General features: G+C 36.8%; 3 protein-coding genes across 9 annotated transcripts; all 3 read right to left on the bottom strand.

Annotated features, from left to right (window-relative positions):
- Positions 1 to 1,183: 1,183 nt before the first annotated feature.
- Positions 1,184 to 4,982, bottom strand: LOC113691065 (pyruvate dehydrogenase E1 component subunit beta-3, chloroplastic). The gene is made up of 4 exons (XM_027209250.2): positions 4,612 to 4,982; positions 4,220 to 4,302; positions 4,082 to 4,125; positions 1,184 to 2,426 (listed from the first exon to the last, which is right to left on the bottom strand). Exons 1-4 carry the CDS (start codon positions 4,721 to 4,723, stop codon positions 1,454 to 1,456), a joined length of 1,212 nt encoding a protein of 403 aa, XP_027065051.1. The 5' UTR covers positions 4,724 to 4,982; the 3' UTR covers positions 1,184 to 1,453.
- A 785-nt stretch (positions 4,983 to 5,767) lies between these two features.
- On the bottom strand, positions 5,768 to 10,230 carry LOC140006695 (bystin-like). 3 transcript variants are annotated; one of them, XM_072049051.1, is made up of 12 exons: positions 9,984 to 10,230; positions 9,694 to 9,900; positions 9,201 to 9,330; positions 8,810 to 8,861; positions 8,394 to 8,721; positions 8,228 to 8,307; positions 7,747 to 7,794; positions 7,497 to 7,643; positions 7,001 to 7,073; positions 6,841 to 6,916; positions 6,147 to 6,260; positions 5,768 to 6,069 (listed from the first exon to the last, which is right to left on the bottom strand). In XM_072049051.1, the coding sequence occupies exons 1-11, from the start codon at positions 10,113 to 10,115 to the stop codon at positions 6,181 to 6,183; spliced, it is 1,353 nt and encodes a 450-aa protein (XP_071905152.1). In that variant the 5' UTR covers positions 10,116 to 10,230; the 3' UTR covers positions 5,768 to 6,069; positions 6,147 to 6,180. The 3 variants fall into 3 exon arrangements, with proteins under 3 accessions (XP_071905152.1, XP_071905151.1, XP_071905153.1); XM_072049050.1 differs by having other exon boundaries at positions 5,768 to 6,049; positions 9,984 to 10,229; XM_072049052.1 differs by having other exon boundaries at positions 5,768 to 6,049; positions 9,201 to 9,327; positions 9,984 to 10,228.
- An 829-nt stretch (positions 10,231 to 11,059) lies between these two features.
- Positions 11,060 to 16,850, bottom strand: LOC113690724 (UDP-glycosyltransferase TURAN). 5 transcript variants are annotated; one of them, XM_027208731.2, is made up of 17 exons: positions 16,712 to 16,850; positions 16,534 to 16,643; positions 16,331 to 16,364; positions 16,146 to 16,201; positions 15,901 to 16,041; positions 14,483 to 14,631; positions 14,312 to 14,416; positions 14,143 to 14,209; positions 14,000 to 14,063; positions 13,797 to 13,911; positions 13,099 to 13,265; positions 12,870 to 12,980; positions 12,730 to 12,791; positions 12,589 to 12,641; positions 12,439 to 12,514; positions 11,921 to 12,049; positions 11,060 to 11,479 (listed from the first exon to the last, which is right to left on the bottom strand). In XM_027208731.2, the coding sequence occupies exons 1-17, from the start codon at positions 16,716 to 16,718 to the stop codon at positions 11,456 to 11,458; spliced, it is 1,470 nt and encodes a 489-aa protein (XP_027064532.1). In that variant the 5' UTR covers positions 16,719 to 16,850; the 3' UTR covers positions 11,060 to 11,455. The 5 variants fall into 5 exon arrangements, with proteins under 5 accessions (XP_027064532.1, XP_027064534.1, XP_027064533.1 ...); XM_027208733.2 differs by having other exon boundaries at positions 13,897 to 13,911; positions 14,000 to 14,052; XM_027208732.2 differs by having other exon boundaries at positions 14,312 to 14,401.
- Positions 16,851 to 17,910: the final 1,060 nt, after the last annotated feature.

Here is a 17,910-nt window from a genome sequence, read left to right as displayed (position 1 = left end):
GAGTGGCACCGATTGTAAGGATCAGATTTTCAAGCTGATCTCTTGATGGCAACCATATACTTGAAAAGAAAGTGACATATCATCAAACAGTACCCTTCGGTTGTTCAAAGGTCATATGTAGTGAGTACCATCTCGTTGAAATTATTCTGGTGAGGGGAATTTTCAGCTTGCTTTCTTTCAACTTGCTGAAAAATGATGAAGATTTTTCACTTTTCTCCTTCGAATTGAGATGCCGGAGAAGGGAAATTAAGGAAAGAAATTTTGTGATTTCAATTGCAGAGAAGTATGTACAGAAAACACTAATGTCTGACTTTATATATGTTCCTTACATGTATTTCCATACATAATCGGAAGAAGAGAATAACATTTTCAGCAAGAAACTTGCAGCAGAACATTATTGAATTGGATAACTCATCTCAAGCATGAAAATTATCACAACGAATTCTGCACTAGATTTTAATCAGAGCTACTACAAATCACAAAATTCAACAAACTGTTCTCTTAAAAAGTAAGGATTTTTTTTTTTTTTTGAAAAAAAAAGGTGGTGGAAAAGGCCAACCTGAAATAAGAGTAACCACCACAGGGCCTGGGTCCATTTTTGTGCATATCCAGGCTTCCTCATTGTTTCGAGTGACATCGTGTGTGGCTAAGGTTTATTTATTTTACAAACGAAAGCAAGAGGTGAGGCTAACACTAACTAGAAACATTATTGTGTCAAAGAACAGTGCAACAATCTTTCAGAAATTGCCTGACATCAAAGAAAAGGCACAATCATCATGCAATGACAACTTATCTACAGTCATTAACTTCAGACGAATGAAGCCAGACATCAAATTTCAACTACTAGAAATGGTAAACTTTGCAAAAAACTAAAAGCTCTTATTATCTGATGACCAAGTGCCAATTTTCTGATCAACAATTTGTTATAGAAACAGAAATTCTATATAACTACTGTTACATTTCTTTGAGTGACCAGGACAGAAGGAGAAAATTATGAGCGAGAGGGTGCCATTAGGCTGAAGATTTCGGGCCACTAAATGTACAACCTTCCTATATTATCACAATCAAATTCAAGCTCCGTCATAAATGGTGTTATGAACTGAGATCTGTTTCTTAAGAACGAAGGTTAGACCAACAACAAGCACTCACCAAGCGTTCAAGAGCATAACAGAAAGCATAAAACTCAATCAGAACATATGCAGGTTACTTTCAGGTTGAACATGCTTAAGTGAAAATTTTGTCTGAGAACAGATGTCATCACAATACTCACTTTCTTTGCAATTTTGATACCCAACAAATAGCCACTAGCCCAAAACTGGAACCGACTAAAACAGTAAAAAGAAAATAATATTCAGTTACAAAGTAATAAAGAAATCAATGCCATCAAGGACTGGATATTTTGTGTGAAGGAAGACCTTAGTTGCAACTAATCCCGCCATTGCTGTGGCAGATGCTACTGGCAGAGCTGCTCAACAGCAGCCACAATCTGTGGCGGTTGAACCAAGGTCCATTCCTCCAATGTACCGGCATAAGGAGTTGGAACATCCTGGGAGGACAGGCAAATAATTTGTGCATCCAAATAATCATGGAAATTCTCATTTATCGCAGCTGTCAGGCTGGCTCCAATACCACCTGTCCGCATGCATTCCTCAACTATAAGCACGCGATGAGTTTTCTTCACAGAGTTTCCAATGGTGTAAAGATCAAATGGTTTCAAGGATCTAATATCAATGACCTCAGGATCATATCCTTTGTTGACCAGTGTTTTAACGGCTTGCATTACATGGTACCTCATCCGTGAGTAGGTTAGTATTGTTACATGCTCACCAGGCCTTACCATCTCTGCCTCTTCCAGATTGAGTACATATTCTTCATCAGGAATTCTTTCCTTGAGGTTGTAGAGAAGCACATGCTCAAACAGAACCACAGGATTCTCACTACGAATGGCAGCCTTCATAAGCCCCTTTGCATTGTAAGGGGTTGAGCAAGCAACCAGCTGGATTCCAGGAATTGACTGAAAGTAAGACTCAAGCCTTTGAGAGTGCTCTGCCCCAAGTTGGCGCCCTACGCCTCCGGGCCCCCGTATCACAGCTGGAATGGTGAATTGACCACCAGATGTGTAGTGAAGCATGCCACAATTGTCAGATATCTGGTTGAAAGCCAACAGTAGAAATCCCATATTCATGCCCTCTATGACTGGTCTTAGGCCAGTCATTGCAGCCCCAATACCCATGCCTGTGAAAGAGTTTTCAGCTATGGGTGTGTCAAGCACCCTTAAATCTCCAAATTTAGGTGCAAGACCTTTAGTGACCTTGTATGAGCCGCCATAGTGACCTACATCTTCACCCATGACACAAACTCGAGGATCTCTTTCCATTTCTTCCTCCAGTCCTTCTCTAAGGGCTTCAAATAGCAGCAATTCATGCCTAATATTATTTGTGGAAGGGGGAGTTTATTATCACATATGACAAAAAGAATAGCTTAAAGAAACTAATTTAACATTAGATACAATGGTAAAGGAACTACTTTAACATCACTTCACTTATAACAAAGTAGATGCAATGTTAGATCTCGCCAAACAATTCATCTGATGGTGCACAAATGAAATGCTTGATCTCAAGTCCTTGCAATACAAGTCACTATAAAAAAGTGACTCCCTCAAAGAAGCCTCCCAAAAACAAAGTTAATTTGACCTGTTCGGACACATGAAATCAGTAAAAGTTTTACTTTCTCCAATTTCTATGGTGTACGATTGTATAAATAGTAAAACACGATGGTCTCAGCTCAAGAATGCATGTCTAATAGATTGACTGCATTAGACATATTTGAAATAGAAAGGAAATTTAACTGCATTCACTATTGCCATTTTCCAGTGAACACATCTACAACACGTCTCTTATTTTGGTATAGGTTCATCCTCAATTTGTGATTTGTACATGTAAAACACCTCCTTTCTGAAATTCCACAATTTTTAGTACACTTCACCCTCTTCTACGTAAAACGATAAACAACAAAGAAACAACCTGATGTCAGAAGCTTTAAAGTTCTTTTTGCCCCAGTCACAAATACAACCTGAAACTCTTTGAGAAAAAAAGTCTAATACCTAATCTCCCCGATATTCAAGATTATAAGGCTCAACAATTTCATACACAAGCTATCCTTGTAATTGTCCTTTTAATAAAAGTCATGTGCTTTAGCTTGTGAGTTCGTTACGTTTTCAGACTAATTTCATAACATAAAAACACAAAGACTCCAAGGGCAGAAACCTAGGGATAAAGGACCACTGGTGGGCTTTAAACTTGGGAGATACTTTATTCTACACAAGTGATGAAATAAATGTTACAATTTAAATTGGTACAAAAAAAAATCATATCACAGTTTGCTGAAAAGGGAAAAGAAAGGTGAACATCCGCACACCTTCCCCCTGCACAAATGCACCCACACATACTAGCGAAATCCATGTCAAACAAATATCAACACTCTTGAAAGTTCGTCAAAAGAACAGAAAGCTTTCCTATAAGTTGTATGTTATTGTAAATTCAAAAGCATGCACCTCTTTACTGTCCCTCGAATAATAAGTTGAAAATGTACATTTCCGGAATTTATGAATGTAGCTGCAGCTGCAGCAGTAAGAAAAGATATTGCGTATATTCTCATTTGGAGGCAGGTGAGATTTTAAGGTCCATCACTGACAGTTACCAGAAAGGAATGCTGTGATAAAAGTCCCCGAAGGTCCCAAATACAGCTATATTTGTAAGAAACCGAGATATTTTATGCCATAAGTGGGATTTTCTTTTAAACAAAAAAAAAAGGAACAAAAGAATTCCGAATTCAAGGCAAACTTTATAAGGAAACGTAGATAACTCAATTGATGGATTAACCAGTAGAAATAGGCTACAGAGATACAGCAAGAGTCAACCACAACAACAATTGCAACACTCAATTTCTGTAGAATAGAAGTTCAGAACCATGAGATTGAACTCAAAACGAACTAAACAAGTGGGAAAACAACAAATATAATAGTTGAACTAGAAAATATGAACATTCAATGAATAAACATAAGAAAGAAAAAAGAAAATACCCAGGTTTCGAAGCACCCGAAGCAGCAGCATTCTCACCCTTTGTCTGATCACATAGCAATAAAAGATAAATATGTATGTCTAGTATCAAATTAACAGGAATAAGCAGTTGATATTCTACAAGGTAATGGTGCACTCACTGCAACTGCTTTAGCAATTAATTTTCCTGCTCTGTAGCTTTCATGTAATGAGCTCAAATTCGACCTGGCCTCAGATCTAATCACTGCAGAACAGCGCAAAATTAACAAAAACAAAGAGGAAACAACTCAACAATTAATGCTCGTTCGAAACCCGTTTTCACATTGATAAAAAATGCAACCTTGAAACAATGGATCATGGACTCAACTCATGACCTAAACTGAAAAGGCTAAAATTTGCGACATTGGCCTAATTAGGTTACCAACCCATTACTCAAAATCCAATCTTGTTAACATTTTTCCAATTCCCTTCTCATTTCATCATTTTTCTGAAGAAAAAAGACTAAAGAAAAAAAAACTAATAAAGAACAAAGAATAAAAGGAAAGAAACAAACCTGGGAGTGAATGCAGCGAGGAAACAGCAAATTTATTAGATTGATGATCAGGGAAGACCCCTCCTGAAGCTACTGGTGAAGCAACTCCAATTGTGTGCAACATGGCCGCCATTGTCCACTTTTATTCGTCTCTGTCTGCAGAGATTTTAAGCAAATGGAAAGGAAATGCCAGTAACGATGGGTGGGCAGATAGGAAAAACGGTGGGGAGTAGATGAGAAAATTTATACAAGTGAAAAAAAAAATGAGGCAGAGAGCCGGGGCGGAGATACTGAGAAAAGGGTGGCGATCTAATTGAGGTGAATTAAAGAGAATGAAAAGAAAAGGTGGCAATATGGGGGCGATGAAAACAAGGAATGTAGCTGTCTCTGACTGCGCCTCCAGTTAAACTTTGGTTCTATTTGTATGAAAACGTGATGCATCGACTTTCCTCTATTTGTATGAAAGCGTGATCTATCTGTTTGGACAGGGGACTTTCTGCATTGCCATGCCAACCAACTCTACCCAAATTAATGGCCAAGGGAGTTTTCTTCAAAATCTCCAATATGGAAATTGCATTTTCCCTTTTTTTTTTTTCTACTTTTTTCTTGATCTTTAGTTATTTTGTGGTTGAGGGCCCTGAGGCTTGGAGTCCATCCAAGGGAGTTTAGAAGGTTTAAATGCTCCTTTGGTCTTTGTTAGGCAAGGAAATTGAAGGTTTTCGCAACATGTTTTTGTTGGTATAGGTTCTTCAATTTTGTTACTCTCTACATAGCTTTTGGCGAAAAAGTATTGCATTTTAGGGAAAGGTTGTAATTTTTTATTTTTTATGTATACTCCATGTCCATTTTGATGTTTAAACTTCTGCTAAGACACTAGAACATGGAAAAACTCTTATGTTATTTATTGGTGTTGAGTGAATTAATCTATTTTAATTAAAAAAAATTGATCCATTGTGAGTGAAGTATATTACTTTTCCATGCAGCATGTTTGTTTCTACAGAAAATGGTTAGAGATTATTACAAGAAGTTATCCAAATTGTATCTCCAAATAGCCCTACATTTTCAATTGGGCTTCTCATTTAGAGACCATATTTTCTCCTTTCTCATTCTGGCATGCAGTTTAACGTCCAGCCAGTTAGAGCAACACAATTCTTCCCCTCCCTATTAGGATACCATCTAACAATAGCCCATGGCAGATTATATTCATTCCACCGAGTACAAGAAATGATCTTTACCAAAACATAATGATATTTTTGCCCACGACTATCAATTAGGTCCAAGAAGCAAAATACAAGTTTTAATATCTCTACCAGACTAAAATATACCATAACATTCGATGCACTTGGCAAGCTCTCCTACAAGAACAACACCCTTTGTCTGTGTCTTGAAGAGTAAAATCTGACTGGATAATTTTTAATTACAAGCCTCTTCCCCCTCCGAATCCCAAAACTGGAACCACCTGCATTATGAGGTTAGAAACTTCAAATCAGTTGCTAGTAATGAATATCAAGCATGAGAAGATTCCAATAAGACATAATTGTAAACAGAAGGGATACCTGGTAATCCAAAAATTAGTCGCCGTAGAAATAATTAATCTTCTTCCATGGGAACTTCAGGAATATCAAACCTATCTTCTTCAATTGCTTTATTTATAACAGAAACTGGGGCTGGTATTGGGAAGTCAAGGAAATAAAGCTCAATCCGAACTGAAGATCACAATCATTTTAAAAGAAAATACTCCAAATACTTGTCAACTGAAGTAAGCAAAACACACATCTATTAATAATTAAACCCAAAAAGAAACAAAATAAGCAAGAATGTAGTCCAGCAGAAATCAGTATTCCACAACAAGACATTTAAAAAATTTCTTAAAGTACCGGTTATTATCAACTATTAGTGAAATTACCTGCAAAGCCATAGTTACACACTGTAAGTTCAAGTCTATACTAGAGAAACAGTGATACAAAATTAACAAAAAGCAGAAAAGCAGAACGTAAATATTGAAACTGCCAATAAATGCATGCCTAAAGCCATTCCAATCACCTGACGCAATCATGGCAAAAATAAATGAACAGAACGCATACCAACATTCTGAGGCAGAAGCTCCATATATATTTAACTTCCATCCCTGTACACTGTAAATTTTTTTTTCTAGGAGTAAGCGATCATACATGTCATTGATATGGTAAGCTCATTCTTAGAGTAAACAAGGACCTAAAATCTCAAGACATCCTGAAGAGAAAAGGATATAGATAGACATAAGATCATCCTCCTTCTCCCCACGGTTACGGCTATTATTCAACTCTCTCAATATTTCAGGTGTAACCTGCATTTAAGAAGATGAATTAGATTAAAAAAACATTGTGTCCAACAGGAAAAGCGATTGCAATTATTAGGTTAATTAGCATACCAAATAATGTCTCTGCTTTTCAACAAGTGTACTGAGATTAGCTTTATCCTCCTTCGTCAACTCATTTTTGTACCTATGCATTTCCACACAATTGTTATACATGAGAAATTTACAAAGGAGAAAAAAAAAGGAGAGTTCATGTGCATACATCGATAATTGCAAATCAGAGAAGACACCTAGATGACTACTATGGAGCTCTGGAACTGGATCAAAAAAAAAAAAAAATAGAGCATCCAAATTAATGCACATTAACGCTGCCTCTATTAGCTAAAGGAATTGTTCAACTAGGTCCGGCAACAAATTAATGTTTACTTCAAATCTAAAGACCAGGATGCCAAACATTTCCACCTAAAGTAGTCAAAGAAACTTTAAATCCCACAAACCCAAAAATCAATACCACCACCACCACCACAAAAACAGTTAAAAAGGAGAAGAATCAGACAAGTATTAAAGGCAAATTAGTTGTCAGATAACCATCAGCGATTAAGCTACAAACCTCTGCACAAAAGCAAGAAGTGACTGATGCCAGATCACAGGCATTGTCCTTGAATCTTCACAGAATTTCATAAAATGAGCAACCATTGCATCAAGCACTCGATATGGCAAAGCATATTTCTTCTCGATTAGTAACTTTATAAAGTAACTGCAAGAAAACATTCACTAACAGCTATCAGATGAACTGAAGACATAATTGAAAGAAGAGTGTGGAATGTTGTTAAGATCAGGAACGTAAATTGGGCTGATACCTTGTCGTTCCACAATACTCCATCTCTGCCAGCTTCAATAATGCTACACTGCAAAGCCCATATTAAAACTGTTTATGCCCTTGCGGAAAAATTAAGAAAAACAGAGGGAACTAAGCAATGATTACATGAAAACTGAATTCAATAAAGCACACATGCAAAAGCCCCCTCTTGGCATGGGAGTCCAACAATACTCAAAGAAAAGGATGCCATTTGAAAGATGCAATTTTATCTAAAGATTGTGTGCGCGCGTGAAAGAGAGAGAGAGAGAGGAAGGGAGGGAGGGAGGGAGGGATTCAGAAACTCTTTGCCTCTAGTCATGTTCTCCTTATGCCATCTTTCTTCATTTTATGGCAAATTAGTCAATTAAACCCTTTATACTTTGTCCTTTTATTCCAACCCAAACCCCAAGGAAAATGAAACAACTTCTTGTGCCTCAAATTGAGAAACCACACGATTTTGTCGGCACTAAAAGTAACAGTACCTAGAATGAAGAGGCGGAATGGAGACCTTCTGAAGAACACTTCCGATTATAACAGCTTCCCTGAGATTACATGTCCTTGACTGGAAAAAGGAAATAAAATATTTGCTTAAGCAAGAACATTGGGAGTTGGAAATCTAGCAAGCACAAAATTATAAAGCAAATGTACCTCACAAAGTGGAAACAATATTCCCTTATTGAAGGCAGCTGGTTTATACAGGCACTTCTTCAGAGATTGATACAAGGCAAAATGCAGTCTTTTGTTCTTCCTGATATCTTCTCTAACACGTGGCAGTAAAACAAGTTTATAAAAGCGTTCTGCCTTCTTCACACCCAAATTGGAAGCAAAAATTCTTGTCGCTTGATACATGGCATTCGGTGACCACTTCTCAGGTTCAGTCAAATACAAGACTTCCTCCCAAAATTGAATTGAAGGTATGTGTTTGAAGGCCTTTGGCATTTTTCCTGAGGTATATTTGCCAAGTAGCTTTCCAACCCTGCATAGCATTAACCACTGACATCAATAACTCATAAAGTTTGTAAGATCACATACAATAGGGATGGGGTGTCAGAAAATTTAAGTACCCCTTATATAATTCTATGATGGAATCATCCAATTTTGGCATCGGTCGTGCTTCTGCAGAGACAAACATGAAATTAGTTTAGGGAAAAAAAATATCAAAACCTCATCTTATTTACCATATTCTAATGCATCAGATGTTTAAATCAGTTAAACAACTTGTAAAAATCCTATAATTTCAGAAAAGATACTCCCAAAGCACATAAAATAGAGAACTCAGTTTTCAAAGCAAATCATCATACGGAAAGAAGAGCAGCAACAACTTGATTTATGAATGAAGGAGGGGAAAAAGGTTCCACAGTCTCATTTCAGGTGACTACAACTTTCAACTTTCTTTGTATCAAGTCAAAAGGCATTAAACAGTGAGCGAAATCAAAAGAATAATAAGAAGAAGACCTGAAGAAACTTGAGCATCTTTTTCTTTGATCCTCTCAACAATAATATCAGCCAATGTGCGCTGAGGACGACTATCAACCGACAGAAAGGCTTCCAGTAGCTTTTCGTCATCCTCATCAATTTGATCCTGCTGCATTACTATAATAAATAATAGGGCAAGGACACAACTCCAAAAGACGAAAAAAACTCCATGCCACTCCCCCGCCCCTCCCAAGTTGCCAACTGAATATATAAAAGTAATTCCAACTATATTCTGCTGAGATCCTAGCTAAAATTTTCAGAATCGCATATACAGCTTAGTTATATATAGAAATTAAATCCTATTTCTATCATCACATGAAGCTGATATTTGCCGTTAAGTTAAAAATAGCTACTTCAGAGAAGTATCAATCCCCAATGTCACTACTGCATTTCCCATTCCCAGCCATAATATTCAGTTAAAAAAAAAACGATTTTAAGGAAGTTTAGAATGAAAGGGGAAAAAGGAGCAGACCTCCTCCCAGCCACCAAATTGGCTCCGAGTTTCAGAAAATCCCCCGAAATCATCAATATCCTCCTCTTCATCATCCTCTGCAACCTTTTTCGGCTCCTCCACGAAAACCAAGTTAGGATTTTGCTCTTGCGCCTCCTCTTCCTCAATTTCCTTTTGCTGAATTAACGCCTCCTTCAGTATCTTCGAACTAATTCCCGACGATATCACCTAAATCCATTAAACACGAAATAAATACATGATTCCATACATGAAGAAGAGGGGTGGGTTGGGGAAAGGAGACGGCGGCGTACTTGTTGCTGTTGCTGGTGGAGCTTGGGAGGCTTTCGGCGTTTCGTGGAAGTGGAGGTAGTGGACTTGGACTCGTCATTATCGGCAGAGAGGAACGGCTCTGGGTTTGTAATTCGATTTCGCTTCTTCGCCATTGATTACTGGTGAAGGGTGGTGGCTGGAAGCACTATATTTGCAGCTGATAAACCCTAGTTGTATAAACCCCAGTTGGATTAATGTTTTGGGAGTGTTTTTGAAAAATTTTAGTGTAAGAGTTTTTAAAGTATATTTTAGAATATTTTTAGGATATATTTTGAGATATTTTTAAATATTAAAATAAATTAGACTATTTTTAGAGTATCTTTTAAAATACTTTTTAAAATTTTTTATAGTATTTAAAAAATTAATTTTTAAAAAACTGATGAATCCAAACAAAGCAAAAGAGATTTATACATTTGGGATCTTTGTGTAGTGCTTTTGGTATATAAAATCAAGTACTCAGGTAAACACGCCTTCCACTCAATCTGGATAGTGTTCTCCATTTTGTAAAAGGTAGATAGAAATAATATGTACTAGTTATGATTTATACATTTGAAAGCGTGATCTTTGCGTAACGCTTTTTGTATACAAAATCAAGTATTTAGGTAAGCACGCCTTCCACTCAATCTGGACAGTGTTATCCATTTTTGACAAAAAAAAAAAAAAAAATCTTTTTGCAAAAAATTGGACATATACAAAGAGCAAATAGCAAAATTGTCAATATACTATTTAAAAGCATTTATTTTGGTTAATAAACGTCTTATATGGTCAAAAAGATCATTCCAATAATCAAAACATACATCTTTGTCTGGAGTACATCAAGTTACCTTTACCATGGTTTAATGAATTAATGGAGGTTCTAAATAAGTTCTACTCACCATTAATGTACTTATTAAGCAGTTCACTTCGCTTCCATTTCTGTTGTTCTCTTCTCGAGCCATACATACGTTGGCCTTGGAATGGTTTCTAAGTAGTGGAGCTTGGGAGGCTTAGGCCTTTGGGCGTTTCCTGGAAGTTACTCTTAAAGCTGGCGAGCAGTCGAATTGAAGACAAATTCGAAAACGTTCAATTGCCATTGGCAGTCCTTAATGTTTCATACCAATGCGCAGTTTAAGAACCACACATGTTATTTTCTGTAGTATTGGTGCACACACCATTGTTGCTCAAACAACAACATTATAATATGTTAGTACAATTTCAAATTAACGATGGAAGAATTTTTGCTAAACAAAAGTTGCACAAAGAGGGAACAAGCACTTCAGATGAAACGTAATTTACATGGCTCACAACTGACCATCTGTTGATGCATATTTTCAAGATCACGAGGGGCTCAATGTTGCCCAGATACTTCCACAATGCAAAGTACGCCACTCAGATCAAAAACCAATTAGATGGAGATGCAACCTCTTCGCAAACATAGTTGACTCAAAACATTCGGTGCTACAGTCTACCTGAGTCAGCTGAAGTTCTGAGAAATAACCTGCAACAAGAATGCAAAACAATTATATTCCAGTTCCAAATGAACAATGCTGCGTAGACACTCTGATTTGGATAAATTTCACTTGATTTCTAGTCCAAGAATGTTCATAAAATACAACTTACAATGGACTAGTACCGCAAAAAAAAAAAACCCACAAAATTGTGGTCACAACAGTAAACCTGCACCTGCACTTTGACTCCTAGTAGTATTAAGATATATACAATTGCAGAGAATATCTTGTCGCATGACAAAGCATTTCACTTAGTTGGTGTTTCAAGAGAGAGATTCTCAAATACCAAGCAAATTTCATAAATTGATGAAAAAAAATCCTGTTAGTAAAAGACAGTCTTTTCGTTGAAAATGTTAACAGAGGAGAGATATTTTCACCCAAAAAATCTTTCCAGAAGATGAGGTCCTTGAGCTAACAAAAGATTTACTTGCCTCAGATAGTAAGGGCTTGGCATTCTCATCCCATCCTGTTACCCACTTTGCAGAAGATGCCTTTGCTAATACCCCTTCCCTCAATGAACTCAATGCATCACATTCATGTGGAAACCCTTTGAACAGCATCTGCAGAGTATGATCTGTGTCATAACAAATAGAAGAACAAAAGCCAAGTTCCAAATTCTGCTTTCCTATCGCATATGTCAATTGTCAGGCACGTTCCTAATGCGCTTACAACTCATTGGCCCACCTCCCATATCTGACCTAAATTGGTTATTTGATGCAATAGCATATTGTTCCATGTTCTACATATATATTATGTCCAGCCACTGCAATTCTCTAACTTGTAAATCATGCCATAATATGGCATCTAAAATGATTTCTTATCAGTAGTAGTTAAGGAATACCAACTCATCAGGCCAAACTGAAAGAACAAACTCTGAAGAATTCAAATTGTTATTAACTCCTTATTAAGCCCATCATAGCACATTGCAAGCCATTAGAATGGAGCTTACCATGAGTTGATCAGCAAGTTCGGAAGAAGACGAAAAGAGCAGACCAGTTCTATTAATTTCAACAAGCTCCTCAATGCTGGAAAAAATCAATAGTAGTCAATAGATGCTATAAACATAAATACACACAACAGGTTGAAAGAAATATCTTACCAAGAATATGAAACAGCACAAACTGGTAATCCACAGCCAAACATATCCACAACCTAAAAGACCCATGCTTCAAAGGATGAGATTGAGAAACTCTGCCAATAACTCTTTAGCAAACAAAGACAATGAATCTGGCACATATACCTTCATTGGGAGATCTAACCCAGACGAGGAAGTATGCAGACAAACACCAAGATCTGCAGAACCTGTAATCAAGAGACCAATGGACAGTCAGATACTCCACTTCAGAATAGATCAGGAGTGAAAAACTTCTAACAGCTTACCAAGAAGCAATGGATAATCCTCTGCCGTCAACCACATTGTACGAAATGCTACTCGCTTAAGTTTCAATTTCCTTATCTTCTGTTCATATTTGTCTTTCTCAGGTCCCTTTCCTTCAGCATGGAGAAGGGGAGAAAAATAAAAAAAAAAGTAGAGTGACGCTTGTGACCAACAAAAACTTCTATCAACAGTAAATCAACAAATATGAAATCATGAATTAACTGTCATTACCAGTAATTATGAATAGCAACCTTGGGTACAAAAATTGCTTCCCATTACAGATTTCATTCCATAAAATTTCCTCATCACTCACATCATCCTCATTTAATAGTCCTGCAACTCGTCTATCATACATAAGTGCTGCCTCCAAAAGAATGCTAAAGTCTTCATCTGGAGTCCTGAAAATTACTTATATGGAATCAGAGATGCTATGCAGAATAACAACATTATAACAATTTGGCTATTCCTTAAGACAACAGCCGCCATCCATATTTGCTATGAACTCACATCATTTAGTTATGGCCCATTAACCACATAATTCTGCACTTGGGACAATGGTGAAAACAAGACTTCAGAATTACCATTTCGCACTGCATTTCATGCGAAAGAATTGAAGAATGCATGAAAAAGCTATTCAGATTATCATTGTTATCCTTCTTTCTCGTTTTGAAGCTCGCAAAAACAGTAGTGGCACTAATTTCTGTTGTTGATAGATCACTAAACTAATCAATGTTTCTGTGTTGTGAACAGTTTGATCTCAAATCAATAACACTCCTAAAATGGTTATCTGTCTCCGAAGAACTAGAGCCATAACTTTACCTTAAAAAGTTTCATAACCTCCCAAGATACTGTGGAGTGGGATAGTCATCTACAATTTAGTAATTAGGTGCTTAGTTGATCTACTTAATGAAGACACATCAACAGCTTACCAACTTGTGCTGCTTACAATGATGGCAGGTCTGTTCTGCTTCATAATTATATTTGTGCCAGTATGAATTGTAAATAAGGTAGAATTGGGATCACTTTCACCTGTTCCACTCATTCCTGCAATTTTAAGAGAAAACCATGATTGGCATCAACTAATTCAACATCAAATAAAGATCAACTGCATAACAAATTGTGTTACTACTACCATAGCTTATGCAGTCTTGAATTCCAAAGGGTTGACTGAGACTTTCGCTGATCCTACAAAACAACTACAATCCACAGTCAATTTTTAAAATTCTCCAAGTCAATACATGTTGCTGAACAATCCGATTGGAAAAAAAAAAGTACCTCATGCTTCTCCTCAATGGAAGCAGGTCGGAAAAATTCAGGAGGTTGATCATAAAGAACAGTTGCTCTGAGATATAAAAACACAAAAATGATAAGGAATACTTGCTGGAGCTAAACCATAAGATGACCAATCAGAGCCAAATGTGAAGAAGAGAATTCATACTCTTACTTAATCCCCCAGTTCTGATCCAATTCATGTTGCATTGCCTTTGTCACACAAAAGGCACCACTTGCCATCCTCCCATAATGCTTCTCAATCCTAGATATGTTTTGACTTTATGAATCATTAATTAAGAAAAGGTCCAATTCTACACTTAAATGGAAAAGGTTTGTCTTATACCAACGATATATTGTCACAAAACTGCTGCCCCTCCCAAGAGTCAGTGAAAGTAGTGTGTAACCAAAATTATGCCAGTCTACTACAAAAGCAGAATGTCTCAGGCAGCTGGCCCATTTAACAGCTACTAAAGTAGGAACTGATGGAGGATTCTGCAATAATACAAACCATAATGTTGAATTGTGAATGGAGGTAGACAGCAAAATTTGTGAAAAGGAAGAATACTTCAGATAGCAGCATCTTAATAAGAAAGCTAGAGCTCATATTTTTAGAATAAACTTTGTTCCAATCTCATGCATATGAAAGGCATTGCTTGCTGAGGCTATACACGTTTAGAAGTAAAGACATCTGATCCATTAAAAGCAAAATCTTCTGCTCCACTATTTGGTAATACACCACCATACAAGAGATAATCTCTTAACTATTTTTTCTCGTAGGAAAATTTGCCAATTTGGTGCCTCACATTTTCATAAAGAACTTTTTTAGTCCCTCACAATTAAAATTATCCAAAATAGCCCTTCAGATACAAAAAAAAATTTTGCATGTTTGCTCCCAAAGCTCATTTTCGCTCATTTCTCCAGTCAAAAAATGGACACCTCCCTCACTTGCTCATAATTTCAAGCACAAGCCATCCTCACTGAGGTGAACACATGAGGCAGGAATGTGGTTTTTGGCTGAAGAAGTGAACGAAAATGAGCTTTGGGACCAAATAGGCAGACTTTTTTTTTTCAATATCTGAGGGACTATTTTGGCTGATTTTGAATGTGAAGGACTAAAAAAGTTTTTTTCTGAACTAGAGACCAAATTGGCAAATTTCCCTTTCTCATATCTTCCATACTACAGCAGGCAAGTGTTCTTTCAACACACAGCCATGATATATCTACAAAACCAAGGTAGGCAAGCTGCATACACATATTTCATAAGGGTAAATCCCAGGTTTTTAGGAACTTAGGATGTCATCAAGTCAATGACATTATCAAGTGTCACTTCTTGGAACTCATTTCCGTATCCTTACACCAGAAACCATTTCAAGATTCTAATTTAAGCTCTTCCCTAAAACCTTCCAGTGCCAGAATACAAAGAGGAATATTGCAGAGGCAGATCTGCATTCCTTGAGGCTAATACACTGCAAGTTGAACAACGGTCTTTTTTTCTTTCAGAAAAAAACAACCAACAAGTAGACCAAGATTACAATTGCTAAGCAAAAAAATCAATCTTTCCTTTAGAAAACAGAATTCTTGTTGCATCAAAATATAAAAGAGTACATAGTTTTCTGGTATACCAATCAAAGGCTCAAAGCAAAGACTTAATCCACATCCTCAACATGTACAAACAACTTACTAGCCAAATAAGAGAAATAAAACCACTCATACTAGAAAAAGAGACCTCAGTGGCAATTTAAGTGAAAAATTCAAACTCACCTGCACCAAGAAAACATCAGGCGCGGGTATTTTAAAACAAAGGTAGTAAAGAAGCACAAGAAACTGAACTAATGGCTTGAGCACAAGCATGAAGGGCCGAAGTATCTTAGGTAAACTTTGAGGTACAGATGGCCACTGTGTCTGCAGATTAAAAGCACATAATAAACGTAAATTACCATACACCATCTAAAAAACTATAAATACACAGCTCAAAATGTTTTGAAATATCTATCTCATAGTAGTACCATTCTGTGAAGATGTATGGATTGGTGCTGTAACAAGGCAGCGTGGGGCTCTGAACCTAGCCAGAATCAAAGCATAGAATAAAGCAACAAGCAAGAATCTTTGTAAATGCTAAAATTGCTGGCAACTTGAAAATATAACAACCCAATTGATAATTGATTACTTGATGAAAGAAACATATATTTACCTCCATAGGCAACAATATCTACTTCTAAGCCAGCCTGAACCGAAGAATGGGAATTGATATAACAAGAGTCAGAAGAAAAAGGCTAAAATGCAGTTTGCAAGTGATACTAAACATCATCAAATACTGAACGAAAATAAAAAATATATATTTCATATAGTTTAAATGAAGTGTGTAACTGTTTGTGTGTAGAATTATAGATAGACCTGGCAAGCTAGGGAGAGGGCGTGATACTGCATGCGAGGACTGCGGCCGATGTCGCCGAGGACAACCACAGCTGCTCGGCCTCTCCTTCCGATCTTCGTTTCGTTTTTATCTAGTAGTGAAAGTTGATCAGATCGTAAAACTAATAGGAATCACCAGTAATGAAATAACAATACAAACCTGACATTTCTTATACTTGCTTTACAGCACAAAGGTGCGATTTTCGATTTTCCAATTGCTTCCGGCGGTTGGGTAAGGGAGGAGGTGGCAGCGGACGGGCGGGTAGAGGTCGGAGACTGGATCGTGAATAACCGGGAAAATGAAAATTAACGTCGGCGTTTTGACCCTTTGTTTAGTACGGTATGGTTGTGTAATTCGATTAGAAATAAAAAAATAAAAAGTAATTCGACTTTTTGAAAAAAAAAAAGGTAATTCCATTAAATAAATTTCTTTTTGGATAATTCGTATACATAATTTTAAGGGATAATTTCAGAAACCTCCCCTGAGGATTTTGTCAGTTGCACTTGCCTCCCCTCAACTTCTGAAAATATCACTTACCTCCCTTATTTGAAAAACTTGAGTAACTTGTCAGCCCAAATCAGAAAAAGGTGGATTAAAATACTAGTATCAAGAAAGAGAAAGAAATTTAATCCCACAAATGCCCTTTTTATTTCCTACAACATGTTATTTTAATAAATGTTTTAAGTAATAGGGTGGTAGGGATACAAAATCGAAAAGTGTGGGGGTGTTCGTGAAAATGAAGAAGTATGTGAAAGTTGTCATCCAAAAATTCGTACGGCTCCAAGAGTGGTGATTCAATGCAGCTATTATCATTGTCATCCAAGAATGTGATTCAATGCAAAATGATTAATGCATGAAGAATTTAAATACCAACAAAACCAAAAGTAGATAAGAAGCCACATAATATATTGTGCAAAATCGAGAATCCAACATCATATGATAAGTACTAGCTATTGCAATCCAAACCTGGACAAAACACCATCTAAGTGTACTATTGCAATTAGATGGTGAGGATTGCATACTGCTAACATAGTTCCAAGTGCATGTCCAAAAGTAATGAGTGGGCAGCAAATTTGAGATGGCATCCACGAAGCACAACCCAACAAAAGTTACATTGAGTTTTAGTAAGTAATATAATAAGAGTTAATAGTGCTCTCATATGTAATAATTCCATCAATTGGAAGAGGTAACTTTCAAGATTACTCAGAATCTCATGCTGAAACTATTGGTAAGACTTTGACTGTCCATATTGGCAATAGCTTCAATGCTTACAGAGGCTTGAGTTTGGGAATTCTGATTGGTATTAGCTGCAGAGGCTGATTGTGCATTAGCAGAAGCATTTTCCTTTCCTATTTTGG

The sequence above is a fragment of the Coffea arabica genome, chromosome 5e, assembly GCF_036785885.1.
Source record: "Coffea arabica cultivar ET-39 chromosome 5e, Coffea Arabica ET-39 HiFi, whole genome shotgun sequence".
In the NCBI taxonomy this organism is placed as follows: Eukaryota; Viridiplantae; Streptophyta; class Magnoliopsida; order Gentianales; family Rubiaceae; genus Coffea; species Coffea arabica.
Note: the sequence above shows the minus strand (reverse complement) of the source record. Positions and strands in the feature narration are given on the sequence as shown.

What these genes read in the sequence shown, in the direction of transcription:
- LOC113691065 (XM_027209250.2), bottom strand. Translation starts at nt 4,723, where the DNA reads ATGGCGGCCATGTTGCACACAATTGGAGTTGCTTCACCAGTAGCTTCA. An exon ending in TAATTGCTAAAGCAGTTGCA is followed by an intron (nt 4,126 to 4,219) that starts GTGAGTGCACCA and finishes CTATGTGATCAG; the next exon opens with ACAAAGGGTGAGAATGCTGC. An exon ending in TCGGGTGCTTCGAAACCTGG is followed by an intron (nt 2,427 to 4,081) that starts GTATTTTCTTTT and finishes AAATAATATTAG; the next exon opens with GCATGAATTGCTGCTATTTG.
- LOC140006695 (XM_072049051.1), bottom strand. Translation starts at nt 10,115, where the DNA reads ATGGCGAAGAAGCGAAATCGAATTACAAACCCAGAGCCGTTCCTCTCT. An exon ending in CTTCTTGCTTTTGTGCAGAG is followed by an intron (nt 7,074 to 7,496) that starts GTTTGTAGCTTA and finishes GGAAATGCATAG; the next exon opens with GTACAAAAATGAGTTGACGA. An exon ending in GGATGATCTTATGTCTATCT is followed by an intron (nt 6,261 to 6,840) that starts ATATCCTTTTCT and finishes ACTTCCCAATAC; the next exon opens with CAGCCCCAGTTTCTGTTATA.
- LOC113690724 (XM_027208731.2), bottom strand. An exon ending in CCATACATCTTCACAGAATG is followed by an intron (nt 16,042 to 16,145) that starts GTACTACTATGA and finishes TTTAATCTGCAG; the next exon opens with ACACAGTGGCCATCTGTACC. An exon ending in CCAAGCCCTTACTATCTGAG is followed by an intron (nt 11,480 to 11,920) that starts GCAAGTAAATCT and finishes TTCTTGTTGCAG; the next exon opens with GTTATTTCTCAGAACTTCAG.